The 24866-nt window shown below is 40.7% G+C and overlaps 5 protein-coding genes across 5 annotated transcripts; 2 read left to right on the forward strand and 3 right to left on the reverse strand.

Moving 5' to 3' along the window:
* Window positions 1–13878: 13878 nt before the first annotated feature.
* EJ05DRAFT_265780 (uncharacterized protein) lies at window positions 13879–15212 on the reverse strand. The gene has a single exon (XM_033740306.1). The coding sequence runs from the start codon at window positions 15088–15090 to the stop codon at window positions 14143–14145; it is 948 nt and encodes a 315-aa protein (XP_033595201.1). The 5' UTR covers window positions 15091–15212; the 3' UTR covers window positions 13879–14142.
* On the reverse strand, window positions 15152–15952 carry EJ05DRAFT_505723 (uncharacterized protein; the record flags this gene model as incomplete). The annotated part of the gene is made up of 1 exon (XM_033747732.1): window positions 15152–15952. The coding sequence occupies one exon, from the start codon at window positions 15950–15952 to the stop codon at window positions 15152–15154; it is 801 nt and encodes a 266-aa protein (XP_033595202.1).
* Window positions 15953–18777: 2825 nt separating this feature from the next.
* EJ05DRAFT_490653 (uncharacterized protein) lies at window positions 18778–20551 on the forward strand (the record flags this gene model as incomplete). Its single annotated transcript, XM_033745903.1, has 2 exons — window positions 18778–19506; window positions 19562–20551. The coding sequence occupies 2 exons, from the start codon at window positions 18778–18780 to the stop codon at window positions 20549–20551; spliced, it is 1719 nt and encodes a 572-aa protein (XP_033595203.1).
* An 825-nt stretch (window positions 20552–21376) lies between these two features.
* EJ05DRAFT_265801 (ribosomal protein L13) lies at window positions 21377–22835 on the forward strand. The gene is made up of 5 exons (XM_033740307.1): window positions 21377–21583; window positions 21660–21795; window positions 22015–22068; window positions 22121–22379; window positions 22432–22835. The coding sequence occupies exons 1-5, from the start codon at window positions 21563–21565 to the stop codon at window positions 22568–22570; spliced, it is 609 nt and encodes a 202-aa protein (XP_033595204.1). The 5' UTR covers window positions 21377–21562; the 3' UTR covers window positions 22571–22835.
* Window positions 22836–23445: 610 nt separating this feature from the next.
* On the reverse strand, window positions 23446–24643 carry EJ05DRAFT_515416 (uncharacterized protein; the record flags this gene model as incomplete). The annotated part of the gene is made up of 3 exons (XM_033748600.1): window positions 24272–24643; window positions 23753–24215; window positions 23446–23706 (listed from the first exon to the last, which is right to left on the reverse strand). Exons 1-3 carry the CDS (start codon window positions 24529–24531, stop codon window positions 23446–23448), a joined length of 984 nt encoding a protein of 327 aa, XP_033595205.1. The 5' UTR covers window positions 24532–24643.
* Between the last annotated feature and the right edge of the window lie 223 nt (window positions 24644–24866).

Here is a 24866-nt window from a genome sequence, read left to right on the forward strand (position 1 = left end):
CCTTACTTACGGTATAGAGGTTAGCCTCCGGGTAAGTACTCTTAATAGTCTACTCCGTATATAGATAAGAACATATAACCTTTAAAACTAGTCTAGATAAGTATATTCTAGTCTTAGAGAAGGAGGGTAACTCCGTGGCTAGAGACTAACTATATAGTAGAGTATATCGCCGGAAGCCGGAGTTAAGCCGGATTATTAGTTAAGGGCTACCCTTAACTAATAATCCATACTAAATAGAGTCCGGTAAACCCACTAACGAAGGGGATAGGCTATATTTTTATACGGATATAGAAATAAGTTATATAGAGTTACTTTCTAAGAAAATCCGGCCTAAAAATATTACTTAGTTATCGAGAAAAGATAACTTAGCCGCCCTAGTTACGGTGGTAAGGTACGCTACCTTTGTATATAAATAAGGCACGATAATAGAATAGCTTATAGTAGGCTCTACCGGCCTCTAAAGACGGTATTTATCCGGGGTATTAAAAGGATTTAGTATGGCCACTATATATAAAAGAAAGGGAGTTAAAGTACACCCCGTAGATGACTCCGAAGCCTACTAAAAGGTTTCTAGGAATCTATTAGGGTATCTAGACTAGCGTAAATAAGCAATCGCACGGTAGACACTTCTTCTAGCCGTCTACCTAGGTCTTAACGCGTTTAATAGGCTAATAGAGTCTCGAAGGGTAACTATCCCGCTAGGAACACGTCTAACGCCTCTACGTATAAGTTAGCTAAAGATTAGAATAGAGCTACGTTCCGTAGAACTTAAGTTACTATATATAATCTTATTATATCGCGAGGAAGTACTAATATAGAAATTCTTATACCTTAGTAAATTTAATAAAGAGGTAGTACCTCCGCAGGAGATCCGAACGGTAGAACATAAGATATAGTAGGCTAAGAACTTTAACATTCCTAGAGCCCTTTATAGGAAGGTACTTATAATTCTAAAAGAGTGTCTTAATAGCGGAAGGCTCGAGCCCTATAGTAGTCCTTATTAAAACGCCTATTTTCTCGTGGAAAAGAAGAAGGAAGCTAATAAGGAATAAGATTATAGGTTAATTAATTCGGCGATAGAAATTAACCGAGTTACTATTCGTGATACGGCCACGCCGCCCTTATATAAAGAGTTCTTAGAGCACTTTACGGGGATAGCCGTCTTAACGTTTACCGACTTCTTCTTAGAATATAATTAGATTCTATTAGTAGAGTATTACCAAGACTTAACGGGGTTTATAACGCCCCTAGAATTACTACGTAGGATAATATTACCTTAAGGGGCTACTAATTTAGTAGCTTAGTTCATTAGAATTATATTAACTATTATATAAGAATATATCCCGGAGAGGGCTCTACTATTCCTAGATAACTTAGGTATTAAAGGACCTACGACGAAATATAACTCTAAGAAGGCCCTACCTAGAATTCGTAGGTATATTCTAGAACATTTAATTAACGTAGATAAGGTTCTCGCGGATATAGAGCGCGCCGGATACGCCCTAAGTAGTAAGAAGACTTAGTAGTATATTAAAGCCGCTAACGTTATAGGATACGTCTACGATATTAAAGGGAGGCGACCGAGTAATAAAAAGGTTACTACTATTAGGGACTGGAAACCCTATAAAAACACGATAAATATACGAGCCTTCCTTGGTGTTTATATATATTTCCGGATATAGATCCCCGGGTACGCTGTTATCGCATCGCCGCTATTTATACTATTAAAGAATAAATCGGCCTAGTAGTAGATAGCTAAGAAGTAGACCTCGATAGACGCGCTAAAGATAGCTCTAACTACTACTCCCGTACTAATAACGTTACGGTATAGGATAGGTATAGAAGATATAATCCTAGTAGTAGACTCTAGTAACGTTAGGTAGGGAGCTACGTTAATATAGGAGAACGAGAATCGTAAACGTTAGCTATCGCGGTATAATAGAGGAATATAGTTAAAAGCTAAGAGAAACTACGATACCGTGAAGCTAGAGTACCGAGCTCTCCTCTACGCGTTATAGAAGTTCCGGTAATACCTCTATAGTACGCACTTTATTATAGAAATAGACACAAATACTCTAGTCACTTAAATTAACCACACCGTAACTAACTTACTAGGGGCGCTCGTTACTAGGTGGCTCGCGTGGATTTAGCTATAGAACTTTATAGTTAGGCACGTACCTAGGAAGCGTAACGTAGTCGCCGACGGTATCTTACGGATATACGAAGAAGAAGAACTACCAGACGTCCCTACCTTTAACCTAGACGAGTTCATGGATATAGCTCTATATATAGATATACTAGAGACGTTATTAATTAAGCCCGTTAGCGGGAGAGATTATATAATAGAGATACTCGACTATACCGCCATTAAGTCTCCCTTAATAGATAAATATAGCGATAAATAGTAGAGGATTATAAAGTACCTTACTATACTTAAGAGGCTAACTAACCTAACTAACCGAGCGTATAAGACCTTTATAACTAACTACCTAAAGTTCCTCGTACGTAACCGAATACTCTAGCGGAGAGGAGATAGACATCGCTAATATACACGAGTAATTAAGGATCCGAATACTAGGGCGCGTATAATTACCGCTACTTATAATAAGATAGATTATAGAGATAGCGAAGGGACCCTCGGAAGGATTAAGGATAAGTATTAGTAGGTAGGTATACGTAGAGACGTGTGATAGCACGTGAAAACCTATAACGAATATTAATAATAAAGTAAACTCCTTAGAGGTCTTAATAAAGGGCTCCACTACGTTATAACGCCTATTCTTTAGTAAAGAATATACTTAGACGTAACGACGCTACCACCTTCCATAGGGTATAGTAAAGTAGTATCTATACGAGAATAGCTAAGCGGATAGACTAAGGCGGAGGCATGTATAGCGGCCACGTCTATAGTTATCGTAAAGTTCCTCTTTAAGAACGTAATCTATAGATATAGAATCATTCCTAAAATCACCTATAATAGTAGTAGAGAAAATATAGGTGCTATAGAGGAGCTTCTCCGACTCTATAGAATTTATTAGAAGGTTACGTCTACGTATAATCCCTAAGTAAATAGAATTATTAAGAGAAGTTTTATACTACTCGCTAATGCTCTCGCGAAGATAACTAATGGCGGATTTAAGAACTAGCCCGGCTACCTCTATACGGTCGTCTAGGTAGATAGAATAATAATACGTGCTAGTATAGAGTATAGTACCGTATACCTCGTGCTCGGCCATAAACCAATTATACCTATCGAAGTCGAATTCGAGTCGCTCCGAATACTCCCTTAGGATAAGGTGCGATTAATATCCGACTTACTCGCTCTTTAAGCTAGATAACTTAAGAGAAGATCCGAGGATCTTAAGGAGGCCCATGCCTACACGATATAAACGCGTAAGGAATCGAGAGAGGTATAGAATAACGACTATTACCTTCGTTAAGAGTCGTTACTAGTTAATATAATTATCCTTCTATACGACTCATAGCGATAGAAGAATATAGGGCGGAAGCTAAGGTAGCATTAGAGGGGGCTATATAGAATCTAGTCCGTGTTTAATTATACCTATAAGCTCGCGGAGCTTAATAGAGCTATACTTAGAGGGACGTTTCCTAGCTATAGGTTAAAGAAATATTTTATAAGAAATATAAGTAACGAGAGTTACAACGAGCCCTCACGACTACTAATTAGAAGAATTACTAAGGAAAATAAGGAGAGTAGCGATAAGAAAAACTATTATAAATAACTTATGGAACACCTCGACGACGCCATACGAACCTAGGTAGAAGTGGTAATTCCTACTCTATAAGACTTTAATAGAGAAGAATATTTACGTTTCCCTAGAATCGATATCTTCTTCTAGGGGATAGAAGTTTTTTTAAGAAGGGAAGGGATACTTATAAAAGTAGTCTCATAACGATAAACTCTATTATCGAAAAAGGACGATAAACTCTATTATCGAAAGAGGATAATGAACTCTATTATTACTATAAAATAATAAAACTTATTATTAAAGTAAGTAATACTCGAAAGAAGATATAATGGCGTTTACACGAATTCCACCTACTATACATTAAAGCCGGTCGTGTAATCGAAGCCCACCTATTGAAGGCCTATTTTATTACTATGGAACGGGCCCCGTTAGAAACTAATAAGGAAGAAAAGAAGAAGGAGATATAGGAGAAAAAGATACTTATAGAAAGTCTTATAAGGATAAGAATATACCCGGTATCTATTTATTTATAGATTCCGCCATATACCCGGTAGATACATTTATTCATAGATTTCCTATATACCTAGTATATATTCATTTATAGATTCGACACGTATACGGGCCTACGGCTATTAGTAAGGATCATTTATAAAAATTACTATATACCCGGCATTCGAGGAGGTATAAAAAGAGAACTTAAGATAGTATATAACTCTTCCCTCTTATACCTCTCTATACCTTCTTAATTAATAAAACCTCCTCCTCTACTTCCGCCTCGCTTAACTACCTCTTCTTAGAACGTAACTCGCCGATAGAACCGATAATAATAATAGCCCCGCCGAAAAAGAAAACGCCTACCCGTGAAGAGTTATAAGATCGTTAAGTACTAATAAGATAGACGCGGTCCTAGTTAAGAGTCGTAAGTACTAAAGTAGGGCCATTAACGGCTATCATGGTATTAAGGCTATCTACTACTCCGTACGGATAGGCTATAGAAGCTACGGAAGTAAATAAGTCTACTATTAACCGAATTATCGCTATCTAGGACCCGTAAGAGCGATAGAACTATATTCTAGACACGTTTAATAATCTCCTTTATATTACTAGCCTTATAGAATAGCTCTTAAGTAGTATAGTTAACCTCTTCTAGGAAGTAGGAGCCGTAATAGGGTATAGTAAGGCAAAGATTAACTCCTCTATTCCGAAAGAAGTCTACGAGATAATTCGTTATAGAAGAGATACTAACTCTAGTATTCTAAAAGCTAAAAATACAATCCTATAAAACTAGCGAAAGGACCTCTCTAATAACGATAGCTAGTTACTCTAATCCGCCCTCGGATAGCTCTAGTAAACATAGAACTTTATAGAAAAGCTAGTAGCGCTCTTATAAATGCGGATATAGGCGAGAGCGAGGAACTAGTTAAACGTATCTCTATAGTCCCGAATCGGCTAGGGATAGAAGGGAAGGAGAATTAAGGTATATCTTTAGAGCTCTAATATCGATACCGCCCTAGCTAGCGATAGTAATAAGGACGGTCTATCTCTCTAGTAACTCTCGAACTACCCTAGCCGATAAAATAAACTAACGTTCTATAATAAGACGGGACTTATTATCCCCGCTAGTTAATAGTTACGGATAAGTAGAATGGTTTATAGGCCCGTCGAATACTACCTATAAATTAAAGAGATAAGTATATTACCTCCGTCTTAGACCTTACCATCGCTAAAACTAGCGTAGATAACGCCTACGGTAAAGTCCCCTCCACGAAGTACGCCTTCTAGTTTAGTAGTACGTCGTCTCTTCGAAGCTAGTCGTCCGTTTAAAGTAAGTATTTCTTCTACTACTACTAGTATACGTCCCTTACCGGGCTATGCGAGAACCTCTTTAGTACCTATTATAGCTACGCTGATAAAACCTACTCGTAGACGTGCCTTATCTACTAGCCCTTAGTAATTACTAGGGGCGCCTATACGATAATCCCCGGTTATTCTTAGTTCGTACTCTAAGATAATAGTATTAGTTAAGGAAGAGGACGAGCCTAAGAAGTATTAATACGCGCCTTTAGTAACGAAGACTTTTAAGGTAGCTATATTATTAAAGAAGAATTTCATAAGTATTAAGGGAATGGCCCTACTAGTACGCTAGAAAGCGTAGATAGGTAATATGGCTATTCCGTATAAAGTCTACTATAAGCATTACTAAGACGTAGCTAGAAAGAATAATATACTTATTAGCGTGTCCTACTTAAACCTAGTAGCGAGACTTAAAATAGTATATAAGTTTAGAGATAACGTGGGGGCCCTTAAAGTTTATAAGAACTACTATACCTAGTTCGCGAAGTACGCGCGGCCACCTTATCCGATAGAGGTATTAGGTATCTATTATTACTAGACCCTAGAGACCCCGAAGTAAGTCATTAATATTAAAACCATTCTTACTAGTATTATATTTATAATTTAGAAGGAGGACGGTAGAATAGATAGGTAACTCTTTAATAAGTAGGAATGTACTAGAAGTATTAATATTAAAGGGCTCTTTAAGCTACTTAAAAAGACGACCTCTATACTTAATAAGAGTATCCTAGAACTCGCGAGGGATGAATTTAATATATATAAGTACTACTAGCGCATGTTTAATAAGAAATCGAACTACGGCTGGCTACGAACTATATACTACTCCTATATCTAATAGTTTATTAGGTAATGTCTACTTTACTAGCTTACCTATATTGCTCTTTAGCCCGATCTTAACTACTATCTAATCTCGTACCCGTACTATGCGAAGTCCTAGGATAGGGGTGATAAGACGGGTTTCAAGTATCTCGATAACGCTATTAATCGAATCCTCGATCCTAGCAATAGACACGGGTTTAATATAATCTAGAGGAGTATTAGTCTCGACGATAAACGAAGTAACAACTATACTATAATCGTTCCCTACTTCTATAAGTTCTTAAATAAATAGTAGTTAAAGGCTAAGCTCCGCGAGGGGGTTAATCGAAACGGTATAATTACGGCTATTAACGATAAGATCTATAATACGGACGATAAGAAATGATTTAGTCCCTTCGTCCTAGTCCCCTACTAGTCCCTTAAAGTACGTATCTCTAGCCTACTAATAATATACGGTACCTAGGGTCCCGTAAAGGGTGGAAGACGTATAATACTTCTATGGTATATCGCGGTTGGCCCTAATTACATAATAATAGAAGTACCTAAAATAGGCATATAGGAATAACTCGTAGTAGCTTATAGGAATTTAACTCTAGGACCCATGTCTCCGTTAGGATTTTCTAATAAATATAGCGCGATTTCTTTTGCCTTCCTAGCCGTAGTTTAACTCCCGAGTTTTAACGCCGTTAGTAATATATTAGTCGGCCGTAAAAGATAGGATAGCTAGGAGGTAAAAGAAGAGGTAGCTATATAGCTTAATGTAAGTTCTTAATAACTTAAAGCTAAGGTAGACGCCTAGTTTAAGGAGGGCTCGAGGGTATTCGTAGAGACCTTTAAGAAAATAGTAAGGTAGAAAAGGCTAGTCTATAGGGATAGGTCGTTCTAGAAGGAATTTAATAAGGCGCGTGCCGCTAAGCGGCTAATTAATTTTAAGAAATTCGAGTCTAACGCGGGCCTAGATAACGTTAAAGAGAACTTCTATAGATAGGAGAGGCCTAACGAACTATCCGATAAGGAGGAATCTAACCTCTCTAAGATAAGCGACACGATTCTTTAGGAGCTAGCTCGTGACCTTAACTACTAAGATTAGGTGTCTAAAAACCTACCTAATTATTAGTTAAGGGCTACCCTTAACTAATAATCTAGGCTAAGGTTTACCCGCGCCGAGAGGTTTACTAGAGGCGCATTTTATTCGTATTAAGGTCTTTCTTTTAGGCGTTCTTCACACGGTTACTATACTACTAAGGGTAGTAGTTCTATGGGCCGGGGAGGTATATGTAGAAGGCCGCTCCTACAGCCCCACATGTATATGTCCCTAGCTTGGTTATATAGCTTTATTATATATTTAAGGAGGGCGTTTTCCTTGGTCATTCTACTCGGGGCGCTTCCCCTATTACTAATATTCGACTATTTGACCTTTCCTTACGTTCATAGGCCTCTATAGGTATTAATTATTAGGCTTAGCTATTAAAGAATTAATTAAGAGTATTATATAGACCCATCCTATTATAAAAGAGAACTAATAAGAAGTTATACGTTCAAAGAGAACTTATAATACCTGGGAGAGATACTTGTAAGTTCGTCGCGACTACTATACTAGGAACACAGCCATTTACAAAAGGGACACACGTAGTAATAGCTTACCACACTATATAAGTCCGTTTAAAGTAAACTTTAGTTAGAACTATAATATATAGTTCTTAGAAACTTAGTTTAAAGTAGAATAACCTAATATTAAAGTAATAGAAATTACTATAGAACTATTCTAAACGTAAAGAAGTATTATAAAGTTACTATAAGATACTACGGATTATAGTAAATCATACTATAATAAGGGTAGAAAACCTATAATCTTTAATATTAGAGAAAAAGTTTTACTAAATAGTAAGAATATTTATAGTATTAGACTAAAGAAGAAGCTTAACTATATAATAATAGATCTATATAAGATTACTCGTATAATTAATAACTAGATATATAAGTTATAACTCCCTTCTATATTAAAGATATATAATATATTCTATATTATACTCCTTAAGCTATTTTATACCTTATTATTATTAGATTATTCTAAATAGATACTATATAAAGTAGTTATATAAGAAGGGATAGATATCTATAAAGTTAAGTAGATACTTAGCTAGTAACGCGCTAAAGATAGTACGTAGCTATATAAAATTTATTAGAAAGGATATAATTCTAATAAAGATACTTAGAAATCTATAATAAATATTAGTAAAGTAGTAATATTAGTATATAAGTAGTAATTAGTAAAGGAAGCTATAGAATTATAGAGAATTATACTAAAGTATAGCGATTTAATATTTTTTAGTATAGTTTAGTACTAAGGACGGCCGCCTAAAAGAAAGAAGATAAAAGAGATATAGATCTTTAAAACATTCTAAGGAATTAAGGAACTTCCTTAGAAAAGTTTAAACTTAGAACTCCCTTAGAAAGTTTAAACTTAGAACTTTAAAAAATTTAACTAAATAAGAGACTTAAAAAAATAATTTACTAAGAGAAATAGATATCGAAAATTAGTACTAATTAGTATAGATTAATATAGATTACTAAAGAGATTAAAGAAGTTATTATTAAAGAAAGATAAAATTAAGAAAGCTAAAAGAAAATATAAAGATCTATATAGATCTATATAAACTTATACTAATCTATCTAGAAGAAGTAAGATTACTTTAAAATTAAAACTAAAAACTAAAAACGCTAGATAAAAGAAATATATTAGTACTAATTAGTATAGATCTAAACTAATTAAGTCAGAGTAGAAGTAGAAGTACTAATTACCACAATAATTATATCTAATTCCTTCCACTAGTTCTTATTTAGTATAGTATAGAGCTTTATAATATAAGTCTCTAGTCTTTCGTTCCGATACTATAAATTCTATATAGCGCGCCTTATAGCTATAAACTCCTCTATAGAAATCTATAGAGTAGTAGAACCTAGGATAGAGAGAGACGGACCGGTGTAGGCACGCTAGGAATTATATAAATTAGTAAAAAGATTTAATAATTAGTATAGAACTATATACCTTTAGTATAGAAACTTCTAGATTAGAGCTATCTTCCCTAAATTTATAGCTCTTTAGTACACATAAGAAAAGAACCTTAGCCTTTTTACTAGAACCTTTTCTAGAAATTTTAATATCGCTAGTATATAGAAAGAAGTCTAAAGTAGTAGAGATTTTAGTACTATTATAGAGATTAATATATATTAGTAAGAATCTATAATAATTTAAGAAAAACGATATTACCTAGTAATCACAGTAATAATAGCTATAGTAGATTCTAATAAATCCTTATAGATGATATTAGAATTATACTCCTAGGCGTAACCCTTACCTTAGATATATAGCTTATAGAAAGCCTTCTCTAAGACATTACAATTAGTAGTACTATACTTCTTATTAGTAGAGGTTACTAGAGGCCTAGTAGTAATCTATACTAATATAAGTAAATCTATATAAAGTTCTTTAAACTTATTTAAATATCTATAAGTAATAACGCTTCTTAGTTATATAAGTACTATATATTATAGATTTAGTACCGCTATAAGTAATATATAATAGAAAGCGATAACTATAATAATATATAGCTAGATTATTAGAGCCTAGCCTAGGTTAGGGTAGATTAATAGCTTTTAATATATTAGTAATATATATAAGATAGGGATTATTTAAAGGCGTCTATTTCTATACTAATTACTTTAGAGTATCGAGATTTTAGGAAATTATATTATAATTATTACTAATTTATATAGATTATTATAGATTATTATTATTACTAGCTAAATATAGTATTAAAATTAGTAAATTATATAAATTATACTAAATTATAGTAAATCTATATAAATCTATATCTATAAGGATCGGGTAATATATCTAATAATCTAAAAAACTCTATAAAGAGTTAAGAAGTTTTTTAAAGAAAGGAATATTTCTAAGAAAAGATTTTAATATAGATAGTATCTAGACTTATCTAATTATATTACGTAATACGCTAGGCCTAATTAGATAATCTTATCTATATAAGAATTTAAGATAGATAAAATCTAGTTTATTAGGAAAATACTTATATAAATCTTAGATTAGTAAATATTAGTAAATATCTAAGATAAAGTATAGAGAAAGACTAAGGTCTTATAAGACTTAGAATAGAGATATAGAGATAGATAATAATCTAGATTACTAAGGGTAGCTTTCTAAAGGAAGGGGATAATTATTAGAACTTAGCTTTAGATATAATCTAATCTATATATATCTTAGCTAATAGGGTTAGAAGGTAGCGTAAAGGGCGGTAAATAGTTACGTACTAGATAGATTAGTATCCCTTTATATATATACTCTTAGATTCCTACTAAAAGGGTTTAGTATAAGGAGGCGGGCTCCACGCACTAACCAACTACACCAAAAGGACCGAATCTTAAAGCTACTACTTCAAGGGTGGAGCACACTACTTATATACGACTGCTACACACATGTATAATCAACTAGCAGGCCACGTGCTCCTCACGTGCCTAACATTTAGTAGTAATTTATTCTATAATAGAATATACTCTATTATTCTATCTAACTATACTACTATCTAATAACTCTATTCTTATAATATACGAAGGCTACTTAGACTTTAATAAGGTTAAATTCCTCTATAGAATCTACTTATAGAGAGTTTAGTACTATATTTAAGCTAGGTATAATTAGAAACGCCTTTAAGAAGACTAGGTTAATTCCTTTTAATCCTAATATTATATTAGATTAGATATATACTAAAATAGATATTAAGGTATCTATAAACCTATTAGTAACTCTATTAATACTATACTTACCTAAATCTTATTACTAGTTACTCTAGAAAATAGATAAACTATAGTAGAAGAGTAGGTTTACTAAAGCTAATTAGAAACTATAGAGTAAACTATTTAAATTAATATACGTACTCTCTATTAAGTATAAACTCTATTATTTAAATAAATTATATAATAATTAATAAGTAGCTATTAATTATACTAGATATAACCCTTCTATAAAGAAGAGTATTAGTAAATATAGTCCTTTTAACGTAAGAGACTCTAGGGTTACTATTATAAAGAAGTGTACGAGTACTATTAGGAGAGATATATAGAGGGCGGCTAGAGAGACTTAAAAATAGGCTATAGAAGTATCTACTACTAAGGAATATAACTAGAACACGAGTACTTAACTCCTAGATAACTAGAAAGAAGTTAATAAGTAATAAATATATAGTATTAGCTATATAGATGTTGCTATCTTCATTTTATATATATATTATACCGTTAAAGTGTATATGTACGTTCAAGTCGGGAGCACTTCGGAGGTTACAACTCCGAAGTGCGTGGGACGGGTACACAAACATACCCTTCTCCGACTGCCTTGGATCAGCCTCAACGCGTTATCTTGGCTCATATTAGATCGGTCAGCGGAGTAATAAAGTAGTAGCACTCACTCGCCATAACCTGCAGTAGGTAACCAAACCCTAAAAGCTCGTCTGGTAATCTACCCCGGCGAAACATGCACGAAAAAACAGCAAATGCCAGCAAAACATAGTAAAGAGAGGAGAAGTTTTGGCCAGTCGCTGGTGTATCATGAGCTGGTGAATGAATAGCAGACCCAGGAGGTTACGAATCTGGCGGTTGATGCCCTAGCATTATTGGCAGCAGGAACATCTCAAAAAGCTGTTGTAGTCATGAATTTATATCATACTTAGGTCCAATATATTGCAATGTTGTTTGAGGTCTAGCTCCTGTTTGATACTATGGACGTATGATGCTCATTGTAGGAGGTTGGATGGAAGCTGATGGACTAACCAGATGTGTTATTGACCGGGATATTCGTTCAAAGTCATGTCATCATTATATGAAGCCTGCTCATTCAGGAATGCGGAGTTTTGATAACAGATACGCTCAGCGCGGCCATTGCATAAACGAGAAAAAGATCAAGTAAAGCAACAAAATGTATGAACCAGAGTCAAGTCAATTAGGCTCAGCCTAGACTGCCTGGGATATTATCGCATAGCTGAGAGATCTATGTGTCCGATCAACAACGAGAATCTTCGTAGCCTGTGTCAAGCCCAAAAACCACCAGATCTTTCACGCACTTCCTCATCCCCATAAGTCGCTCTTCAGAGTCCTCGGGATGGTTTTTGCGCACACATGCTCTTTTGTCCACTGGAATCCACCAGAATAAATTACCATAGAGCTAGGTGTTCTTTTGCCGCAAACTCTTTGTCTAGAATGGTGTTGGACAGGGCACTTCCCCCGTGATAGAGGATACTATCTTTAAGTAGCAGTACAAAGAGACTCCCATGAGGTCCAATCGGTAGCGGAGATATAGACGAGGAAAGAATTGCGAAGGCTTCACCGGGTCGAGGTAAATGAAAGTTTCAGTGAGAACTAACATCCCATGGGTATATGAGCATGCTGCAACTGGACTTATGACTATATTTGTGAACATAACTTGCTGCTAAGGTGGAACGTCTCAATCCTAGACTTGCGGTCAAAGACAGCGAGTGTAAAAGGATAGATAGAACCCAGGAGACTGCTATACGGGGGCTGCGCAAAGTCAACCTGCTCCGCTCTTGAACAACGACTGCCAACCTAGGATTTGCGTGTTGTTGTCGCATGAATTTAGATGAACACTATGAGATCTATCGAAAAAAATCTACTTCGTTAGGATCCATACCCGAAGCATTTCGCGAAATCATGAAAAATGAGTCGATACTGAAGGCAATCTCTTGACACTGGGACTAGTAAGCAAAGGTTTGTCGACGCAGACAAGCAGTATACTTCTCTACAACATTCACTACAAAGGGTATCAGCCCGGGGTAACCGCATCCCTAGCATGATATCGAGTGGGATTCCTCGTATCTCGATGATCACCCTTAGTAGGATGCCAGATATCGCTTGAACTCAATTGACTATCTTTTTGATCCTGATAAGTATAAGAAGCTGGTAACCATTAACAAGAACGAAGGCTTCGTCGCTCGCAACATGCACGCCTACATCAGACTTCGTAGTCATTCTTCTTCGTTGTCCTGCTCGCACAAACTAGCTATATCTCTCGTACCCGCATCTAGTATCTGCGAGTGTAGCACCCGACCAAGCATGCTCGAGCGTTGACAGAACTCCTGAGTAGAAAATCCTTACTGTAGATAGCGGGCTACTGGGAGTGTTTCCGACTCCTGGTAGACCTATACGATCTTCTATGGATCTGTAAAGTTCTCCAATCATCACATGGGCTAATTCATTCTCATCTGGACGATCCTTACAAGTTTGGGCCTCATTGTGCCGAAAGCGTAAGGTTTACAGATGCGGTATCGCAGGAGCTATGAGCTTACTTCCGATCTTCCTTCAGCTTGTTCGTATTCGTAATAGCCAATGCTCCGAAGGTCGTCCAGCATTTTGTGTGCAGCCAGGGCATGTACAGGCGAAGTGTGCTTTACGAAGAATACTACTAGTGTAGCAATTTAGAGACGAGAAGGATAGCAGCTATGTTACACGTGAACTACGGTGTGTGAACTGCGCCTTGGACTCTCTTGACAGTAATATTGGCTCGATTTGTAAAGTATCTGCTTCCTGTCGATCATTCGTCTTGGAGTCCTAGTCGTCTTATTTGCTTCTCAAACTTAGCTGCTACTGCTGCGCGCACATATCTCGAGATATAGCTGACGTGTTCGCATCCTGCATGTATATATCGCTAGAGGTGTGGATGTCCTTCTACATAACCTCATTGCTGAACGTTTGACAGAACGTGTGACATTCCAGACTTGTCTTCCATTTCTCTACGCTCACAGATGCCTCTCCAGCCTTTCTTGACAACGTCGACGGAAGTTTCGTCGAGTAAAAGCTCCTGTGCCTTTTGGATATCTACAAGAACTGCGGTATACCAAGCTTCTTCCGAGTCTACACCTGTATGCTCCATTCGAGGAGGGTTGTACTTTTCAGGTTCCATCGCGATGCGCTCTTCGATCGTCAAGGAATGTGACATAGGCTTTGCATGCTTATAAACTTTCTTGTCGGAACTTTGCGTATCAAGCTCATGTTGTAAGTTTGGTGGAAGTGTTTCGGCGATGTACCAGAACAAAATATACTGGGCCTGCGGCCGACTCGGGTGCAGAGGTATCAATTCCGTCCAGACAGCATCTAGTGACCACTTGACCACGATGTCATGTCCGTCTTGCTTGATGATCCCAAAATCTTGGTCATCATCCGTGCAGTCATCAGCATGTGTCTGCTTATGAGGCCAAGCACCTCCGATCAAACGCGCTCGATATCCACTCTCTTCCCATGCTTCTCGTACAGCTGTGCGCTCCAGCGACTCTCCAGAGTTTTTGCGGCCCTTCGGGAGGAAATAGTATTTATCCCGTGTGTGGTAGCAAAGAACGACGCGTTTTGATGCGATGTGGAAGATTGCAGCGCCTGCACTGATGGTCGTGTTCTCGGAAGGAAATCGTGCTCGAACAGCTGTTGAAGGCGCAGGACAGTCTGAGAGTTGAGAGTCTCCGGTATTAGAGCCTGTTGCCAGCCCTTGGCCTTCTGTCCGATTTCTGGAGGACCGCGCAGGTTTAAAACTGAGGCGAGGTAGATGCATTCCAAGGTTGTGCCTAGTAGGTAAGTTGGTATCCCTAGAGTTCGTCTTGGCAGGACCTTTTAAAGGTTTCATTTGAGTTGGCATAGCAGATGAAGATTCGGTGTGAGCCAGCGAATAACAAGCCCTCCCTGGTAATTTGTTTATTTCATGAGCTCGTTCCACTATCAAACTGCAGTGGTACACCGATGCTCCAAGATCGTGGATACTCCATTCCCCACTGCTTCATCACCAGCGTCAGCTCCTTCTTTGTACCGGGTATACAGTTCACGAATATTCTATCACTATGACTAGCAGGCTCTGAATGTACAGCGCCTTGATTTGGCCCAACTCTAAAGAAAATACACCCCCGGGCCGGAGCCTGTACGATACTATTACTTGCCAATGCCTTTGCAAGCCTTTTCCGCGTTGATTCTGCCACATCTGCACATCCTAGGCAGCGAATCGACGTACATGAATGAGGTACGGCTTCCTGTTCACAAAGAGCTCTGGTCTCTCGCTGGACCGATCTAGCCACAGAGCTGTCCTCTACAAACAGGGTGCCAGGGCCCAGCAGAGTTGCGGCCAGTTTCCACTGTGCCTCTGACCTGGGATACTCTTGAGTGTTGCCTGGAAATCGGAAGAACTCGTCATCTGTATGCCATCGCGGAATATCATAGTCATGGGAGCCTCTTGTTGCGCGTATTGTGAGCCAGTAGGTCTCAATGCCGGCGTCCGAAAAAAAGGTATTGATGTAACGGAGGAGTCGGGTCAGAGGGTTTGCGAGGTCACCGCAAACGCTTGCTTTCGCCCAAGCATGGAAAGAGTAGGGAAGGTCATTGTATTCGTCTGGAAGAAGAGGACCACAGTGGGTCCAAGAGGCTGTGAGCCTCACGGTGAGAAGAGGAACATTCTGATCGTTGTCGTAATTTAGGAGTTGGAAATCAGGTAATGACTGTACCATAGACATTTAGCAGGTCTAGGTGAACGGCACTGATAAGCGAAATCTTTTTGCCCGCCATCATTAGGGGAATCCGTATATTATGACTGATGCCTCGTCGCGCCGACTGCCGAGGTTTGGATCTATAATTTATGCCAAGACACTAACAAGTGGCCCCAGGTCATTCCAAGATCGAAAACACAAATCTGATAAGGTAATAATGAATCTCATAGCTCCTCCCCCCATTTCAACTGCTTCTTCTTCTTCTTCTTCTTCTTCTTCTTCTTCTTCTTCTTCTTCTTCTTCTTCTTCTTCTTCTTCTTCTTCTTCTTCTTCTTCTTCTTCTTCTTCTTCTTCTTACACCCTATAGCGGCATAAGCCATCGCCTTCATCGCATGCCTCCACAAAATCAGAAGCCGAGCCAGCCAACGCGAACTCGGATGGCGCTTATGAAACTCTACACATGAAAATGACTTACTTCCACGCCAAGGAGGCTTCGAAACGTGTCTATCAGCTTCATCCAGCATAACCACATGGCTGCCCTTTATAATCCAATTGATATCCCTCTCGCACACTGGAAAGGTATCCAATAGTACGATAAAACACATCAGCTTCGAGACTACTTTATCGGCGAAGTCTCATGGGTCGCATTCTAACAGAGGTTCATACGCTACATAGTTTTTCCTTATTGACTTGACTCGTGCTTATTATATGTCTCTAATTCTATATTCTTAGACCGTCTTCTTCGGACTTGCGTTCGACATTCATAGAGTCCTCCCGTTCTTACTATTGGTGGTGATTTTCGTTCTATAGGTACTACCATGGCCTTCTACTTTAACGAATATCTATCACTTCCTGCTCTCGCAAGGATTGTATACTATGATTGACTGTTCAGCCCTTATGGCTTACGCTAAAGCGTCTATTTTGCCAGACCCTTGCACTTAGTATCGTAGTCCTTAGTAGTAGCATTGGTGGTATCATTCTAAGGTTATTCATATACCCAGCGGGTTGGTCTCGGTGGGCTAATCAGAAGTATCTCCTTGGACTTTTTCCGCTAATAGGCCCATCGCTGCGGTTCCGGGAAGCTACGCGATATCTTCCTAAAACGAGGACCGCATGCGAAGGAGTGCATGATACCATCGGACAATATATCGTTCATGTTGACGGCATTGGGTGCTTAGACTTATGGCTTTATACTTCTCTCCCGGAGTTACATGGCTGCTAAAATAGCATACCATGAAGTTGATAAGAATATGGAATATGATAAGTAATTCTATTGCCATAGTTGTTGAAGGCGTAAGGTACGTGGAGATAGCACATAAGCAGGTTAATAAATCTTTAATGTGATGCCCAATCTAGCTACTTCCGCCGTATATATTCTTGCTTTCTCGTGAATCACGTAGGCCGCTATGGTAATACTACCTAAGTAGGTACTCATGGTCCTGATGACTACTATGTCTCCGCTGGGTACATGGATCCTAGTCTGCTACTCTATGCCTAATACAGCACTATTTGTCGCGCTGTTAGGCTTCTTACCGTGGTGCTTTCAGGACTATGTCACCATTTCAAATGGTACGTATGTCTATGCCAAGACTGGGAGAGTATGACGAGTGGGTGGAGGAACGTTCGCAGTCAGTGTCATTAGAGCTCTCTCATCTGCAGTTGAATAGGATGCCAGCTTCAGAGCGTTGATGAAGGCGATTACGTTAGGTTCGTAGTATCTCTATACACTCTGGTGTTGTTTTCTGTAGGTTCTAAATGTAGCTGATACAACGACTTAATCTCGATAAGATACACAATCAATACGTCCTCTCAACTCGAAGGTTTGTGAGTTCCGATTCAGATTGGAACTCCATTAAGTTTAAACATCATTACATTATAGTTCTTCCGGTATTACCTTACGCTGTTTACGTTTCTAATCACTGTGAAAGCAGCGCGCTTGTGCTCTAATGATGAGCGTTTGAAAGGCCACCGGTTCATTAGGTGGTTGTCTGTGACATCCCACGAGGTGATCGAATTCGAGGCTTAGCGTTCCCTACGAAGTTAGGAAATTGCAAACATGCTCACCTTGATGACCAGCCTCATCTGTACTTCGTCGGACGTGAAGAGCCAAAATTTGGGATCAGAAAAAATCTACCTCTATATGATAGTCTATACAATATAATACCTATATAGACTTATAGGGTATAATAGGTTGATCCATCCTATATACCTTTCTAGACCCTTAAATTCAGTCTATAATAAGAGGGTCTGATCCTTAGGGAAGAGGAAGAGAGAAGGTTTTTCCAGAATGCTATCCGGATCGTATCTTTGGCACGGGCCATCTTCTAAGAACTTCAAAGAAATTTTTAGAAATTCTTCTCTATCTCTCTAAAGAGACTTTATAATAATAACATAAACTTATAGAAGAATGAAGATGCATCTAAAATTTATCAAATCTACTCTTAGTACTGTTATATACCTTGGTATAGACGTAAAAGTAGAAAGAGCTCTGGTTAGGAAAATGGAGTGAGGTTCTCAGAGACTCAGGTTTACAACCCCTAACTGCTTTCATGGATCCATCCCCACTTCGGCCTCGCACCTCCAAACTAGTTTCATCTCCTCTTTCGGACCCCAGAGTTGATCATCGATCTAGCGACGTCGACATCTAATATGGTGGGATCTGCACTGCCTTCGTGATGCCAAGTCACAGGCTTTGTGACACCCTCGCCACCTGGAAACTTCTAAACTACGTGGCGCGCATGAATAAGCGGCGAAGTGCGAGGATACGACGCATTGCAATTTGCTGCTCAATCCTGGACCTTTGTATCTCAAAGTGACGTAGATGAGACTTTCGGGGCTAGAAAAGAGATCGGATGTCATCCCTGGCGCCGCAATGCTGGTCCTGTCGGCGCCGTCGCGTGCGCTGCGACTCCGAAAAGCCCGCCTGTCTGAAATGTCAAGTAAAGGGTATTGAGTGTCCTGGATACGGCGACACGAAACCCTTAGTTTGGATCAAGGGGCCAAATGCAAGGAAGAAACGGCGGAAAGTCGACGCCCACCAGACTTCTGGCGAGTCACTTGTTTCTGCAGAAAAAGGACTGACATATCAACATGCTCATCACCTGGAGAGGACGTTAACGCTCCAAGAGAAATTTCCGGCTGGATCAAAGGGTATCTGGGCGGATGCAGCAGAGCGAAGACAGAAAGCAGAAGGTACAGTACAGGAATTTGGGAGTCAGTATTTCCCTCCAAAGTTGGCGAATTTGGTTCGTTGTATGGAGTACTACAACCGATTCTTATGCGGAACCATGTCACCTATTGTGAGCGAATGCAATCCGTTCCGAATCAAGGCTTGCTTTTGGCACTTCACACCGCCAATACTATTGGATATGTTCTTTCTAGTCGTTGCGAGACACCGGTTCATAAGGGAGACACAGAGTCGGACGCGATTTGAGTGGACGGAGCACGTGAGGTCGCTGGAGAATGATATAAGCAAGCATACATTTTCGGCCGTGACTCAATTAAATCAGAGATTGAGTGAACCGAAGACCCAGAAAGAGATGATAACATTAATCTGTGTATTCATCTTGATGATCTCAGAGGTCAGCTTTGTACTAGCCCCTACGTTCACGTTCGATCAAGACTCACCATGTCCAGGTTCAGCGCTGCTCCGTCGGCAAAAAATGGAAAGCACACTTCCAAGGCGCCCGAGCCATCGTCGATCTACATGGTGGCATGAAAATATTTTTGCGATCTGAAGAGTATGCCGTGCGTAACCTCATGACATACCTTATCCTAATTGAAACCATGCGTCTCACGACCTCGAACATACACAAAGAGCCTCTCGCATCCGAACAAAAACAGTATCTCTCATACGTCCCTTCTCTTTACAACGACGGCGTCTGGACTGTCATGCCGTGCTCGCATCACCTTCTGACGGCCATCATGCGGACGAACGACCTGCGCGCTCGCCGCTATACAGCATCTCTTCCAGAGCTCGCCGTGATTCAACTCGAAGCGAGAAAGCTCTTCATTGAGCTCAATGCCTTCGATCCGAAGCAATGGGCTGATGCTGCGGTCATCATCCAGGATCTCGCGCCGAAGATGAAGCAGACAGAGTGGAACACACGACTGCTCTCCTGGCCACTACCAAAAGAAAGTGTCGAGCGAGCCGTAGGCACGAAAGAGCGCGACGCGAAAATGTGGCTGTGCTTAGGCCATGTGTACCTGTCTGCAGTTATCCTATTCCTGCTGCGCTCACTTCTTCTCCCTATCTTTGGCCCGAACACTATCGTACTTCCAGACTCGGTCATGACAATCCAGCAGTTTCGCATCGAACACTTGCGCAAACTACTCATGAATATTGACATGTTGTTTGCGACGCGTAATACGAATATTCCTTTTTATCTGTACTGTTTCTGGCCCATGGTCATTGCCGGGCTTGAGATTAGTGGGAAGGACAAAGCGAGTAAGACGATGATTCGAAATCGGCTACACGATATGAGTGTGATTCTCGGGTTTCACAGTATGATAGATGCCAGTGAGTTCTTAGAGAGATATTGGGCGAGGGGATCACCAGTTGTGGATACAAGCGTCGCATGGGACGAGATCTGGGATAATGAGGATCCCTGCTTGTTCGTATTGTAATAAGAACATTGTGGGCATACCAGGAGTATATTGGACGGTCTCCAGGGAACGACAGAGTATGCTGGACTCTCAACGATATCACGGTGGCCTTATCACAGTGGACGTCTGTCAACAATTGTCCGCAGACAATGTCTCGTCTGTTAGACAGACTCCAATTTGGATCAATAACGGAAGTGATTCAATACAGCCTCTTCTGGTCAGCCAACGACGGAAGTATCGGTTCAAATGAAGTGAGAAATTGGTTATCTCTTCCTCAGGAGGTCTACCTCTTTTGCAGCCTTAACTTTCGGAGGGGTCAGCATACTAGCTTGGCTCCGTGTCAGAGCAGTGCGTCTGAATACTTACGATGAGGTACTATGATGGTCGTAAGGCTATATACCTACACTTTGGTTTGGTTAGAGGTTATCGCCAAGCGAGACGACAACGAAATAGACAGGGGCTAAGGACTGATGCAAAGACTTAGCGGGATTGTTCATTTTTGTTGTCTCGGCAAGCAAAATTAGAAAATGCCTCTCGCAATCCCGGTTCAGTCTCGCAGTCAAGTGCACTCACCCCAGCCACTGAATGGACCAAGACTGAAGATGATGACAACGCCAAAGCGGCACTGAGGGCTGATACCAAACATACAAGGAGTGTCATTTTCAATAAGACCCTGAGGACAGTGGCCTAGTGGCAGGGGATGACGGGATGGGCTTTACAAGAACGAATAATATCGTAAAGCAACTCCAGCCAACCCATGATAGCCTGCTCCGTCCACTATCATGCTCAGGGCAAATGTTCTTCCCGTGGTAGATTGTCTTTCAAAGCGTACTACATCTAAAGTGTTGCTGCTAATAGGAACTGTCCTTGAAGTGACTGGAACGGTTAGCGTATGTGCGCTCGCTAATTAGCGAATCGGCAAGTCCCGTGCGCGAGACTTCCACACTTCGAAATCGCAAACTCACACCACGCACATCCTCACCATCATCAACGACATCTTCAGCGAACCCACTAACGCCCACAGGATTCAAGATGTCGACATTCGAGCCGGTGGTACGTACTTCCGTATCGCACAGTGATACTTTCGCCATCTGAGCCAATGGATCTTCGCTAACACCGTCGCCTTCAGATCGTCATTGATGGCAAAGGACACCTGCTCGGTCGTCTGGCCAGCACCGTCGCGAAGCAGCTTCTGAATGGTCAGAAGATTGTTGTAGTGAGGTGCGAGGCTCTTAACATCTCTGGAGAGTTCTTCCGCGCCAAGTGTACGTTCACCGATCTTCATCAGTCCGTTGTGCGTCCAAGAGAAAGAGGCATATGGGCAATTGATAGACACGCGATAATGTCAACATGGGGATGATGACCTTGGGCAAACCTATAGGCGGTGCGACATGGGTAGATTGGAGGTCCCAGGAAAGGCAACGGACGCACACAATTTCGAGAAAAGCACTGGGGCACACAGGATTTGGCTGACGTTCTCGCAGTAAAGTACTCCGCCTTCCTACGCAAGCAGACTCGTTACAACCCAACCCGCGGTGGTATGTATCGTCGAATCTTCCTACCACCGGTTTTCATAATGATGATGATCAGGTCCTTTCCATTTCCGCGCACCGTCTAAAATCTTTTGGCGAACTGTCCGCGGTATGATCCCTCACAAGACCGCTCGCGGTGCTGCCGCTATGGATCGTCTCAAGACGTTCGAGGGTGTCCCACCACCATATGACCGCAAGAAGCGCATGGTTGTCCCCCAGGCTCTACGTGTTCTTAGACTGAAGCCCGGTCGTAAATACTGCACCGTTGGACGTCTTGGTCACGAGTTCGGCTGGAAATACCAGGATGTCGTTGCTAGGTCAGTAAAACAAAGAACACGTTCTAAGATTGCCACGCTAATTATATGCAAGACTTGAGGAGAGGAGAAAGGTCAAGGGTGAGGCTTACCACCAAAAGAAGAAGGCGCTGAGGAAGCAGCAACTGCAAGCTAAGTCGAGTGCGAACATCGACTCGACAACGGCCAAGAAGTTGGCTGAGTTGGGCTACTAGATGTCGGGGAGACTCGGGAGATGTGCTCGGTAGGGCTATGGGGACGAAGCTCGTTATCATGATTCTGGCGCGATTGCATGGGAATTACGGTCTTCTCAAAAACTTTCAATATGCAACAACAAACTAGAGCTCATGCGCTGGGATTGGAGGGATGATATTGTTGCCGATAACAATGCGACAGTAGAGTATTACTCTAGTCCTTTGTTCGCAGGAGCTTCAATGGCTTGCATCGTGCCTTGTAGAACAAGAATACCAATTCTACAAAACGACGATGCACCAATTCCTCTGTCCTATCTAGGCCTGTACAGCAGCAGCACCCGGGATCCTAATAGTGCATGCCATCTAACAGGCACGTGATCGTTCGCTACCTCGGTGACTATCGAATTTTGTCATGTACCCATCTCATTTCTCTGTGGCTCCTGTCATTTCTCCGGCGGCCAGCACTAGGTTGTACCGGCCCTCGAGCTGACTGCGACGCGATCTCTTCTTCCAATACCGAAATTGGACACGTATCGCATTCACCAATAGAATGCGAACATCCCTTCAGGTGTCTTTTCCGGCTCGTTCCCAGCGTTTGATTATGACCCTTCTCCTTGACGAGCTACTTCCAACGTACATCCTGCAAGATCACATGTGGAGTGGATGTGTGATAGACGTAAGTTCGTTCTCTTCTGAGAGAATCAAAAAATCCAAGACACGTACAGATAGCAATAGTCGCAAGAGAGACCAACAAGGCTACTCTGTCTCTCAAGCACCAATCAACTGGCTTCTCCCTCAGATGTTGAACAAGTCTTGTATGAAGAATCGTCCCTCGTTGTTTGATCGATCGCTTTACTCTCGTCTGCGCGAAAGCGTTTCTCATCTCTCAGAGTGAGCTACTCTAGTGGTGAAGATTCCCTGCGCCGCTTCCTTATCCACGGCTTGTATGTTGTGATGACGCCAGTCTGCTGCCCAACGATGGAGACTGCATCCTCCGCCTGCTCAAGAAGCGAGCATAATTTGTTGACAGGGAGAATAATCGGATCACGTAGCTGGACGTCAGCCCCTGCCAGGGCTTCAGTGGCGAAGTCCCGAAGGCGTAGTCGAAGGCCTCCTGCACGAGATGGGCTTGGGTTGCCATTGGTATCGCGGAACACCTCTAACATGTTAGCATAACCGCAGATCTGATTGGTATTTGCAAACCTGATTCGCGACGACTGATTGGGCCACTAGTTCTTTCTCCTGAGTTTCATTCGTGATAATGTTCGGCCGCCAAACAGATAACGTTGCCTTCTTGCCGGTTTTACATTCGATATCTAAGCCCACAACTACCCGAATATCGCTATCAGATCCAAGAATATAATCGTCCGCCAGGCGCTCGAGGTCCTTTCTCTTCTGCGAATACGACACCTCGATCACAACTCCTGGAAATTGGGCCTTCGAGTGGCGAAATTGCGCATCAGGATCGTGCTTGCCATACTCTTCGTCTGTAAATTTGATTGATGCCGATCCTCCAGACATTATCTCTTTTGCAAACTCTGCGGACGTGTCTTGAAAAGACTCCAATTGAACTTGTATCTCCTCCACGATCCTTATGATGAATATTTTGTGCAGATTGGTTGGCATTCGAATGACAAGTCGACTGGTAGAAGGGAAATAGTCGTACCTGTGCATAGAGTTAGCAGAGAATGGGACAGAAGGCACCATCAGGCTTCTTCATACCGGAGTTTATGTTGTGCAAACCCACGGAGAGACTCGTCTCTTTCAAGTTCGTGCTGCAGTTCCTGGTACCCTCTGGGGTCTAACGAATAGACGTCCCACGGCGACGTCGTCAAGTTGCGTCCGTCCTGCCGATTCTTAATGTCCTCTACGATACGCGAGACCAAACTTAGGCCCTTCTCATCTGTCGGAGGAGGGGTCAAAGGGGGGGTGAAGCTTTCTGGAGGCGTAGTGTGCTGACGAGAATGGGAATGAATGCTCATGATATTATAGCTGCGTACGTGGTAAGCGACGAATTATGAGATACGGGTAAAACTGGTTCAGAGTGGTAGCAATACAGTATTGGGTTGCGATTGCGATCTTTTGTTGTCGATAAAATTAGCGTTCTCTGGTTGGTTTGACAACATGTGCAAGCCTCAGGCAATTAAGTCACGTGTAGTGATAAGCGAAGGAGTTAATTCTAGTTATATAGAGCTAGCCCCAATTAGCCATAAGCGTAATAGAGTAGTAAGATAATTACTAATTACTTACCTACGATCTAAACCTTACCTTTTTAGTCTTCTTTAGCTTAATATTATTCCAAAGGAATCATAAAAAG

Source organism: Pseudovirgaria hyperparasitica, assembly GCF_010093815.1.
Source record: "Pseudovirgaria hyperparasitica strain CBS 121739 unplaced genomic scaffold EJ05scaffold_31, whole genome shotgun sequence".
Taxonomy (NCBI): domain Eukaryota; kingdom Fungi; phylum Ascomycota; class Dothideomycetes; order Acrospermales; family Acrospermaceae; genus Pseudovirgaria; species Pseudovirgaria hyperparasitica.

What these genes read in the sequence shown, in the direction of transcription:
- EJ05DRAFT_265780 (XM_033740306.1), bottom strand. Translation starts at nt 15,090, where the DNA reads ATGCCAACTCAAATGAAACCTTTAAAAGGTCCTGCCAAGACGAACTCT.
- EJ05DRAFT_265801 (XM_033740307.1), top strand. Translation starts at nt 21,563, where the DNA reads ATGTCGACATTCGAGCCGGTG. An exon ending in TGTCGACATTCGAGCCGGTG is followed by an intron (nt 21,584 to 21,659) that starts GTACGTACTTCC and finishes CGTCGCCTTCAG; the next exon opens with ATCGTCATTGATGGCAAAGG. An exon ending in TACCAGGATGTCGTTGCTAG is followed by an intron (nt 22,380 to 22,431) that starts GTCAGTAAAACA and finishes ATTATATGCAAG; the next exon opens with ACTTGAGGAGAGGAGAAAGG.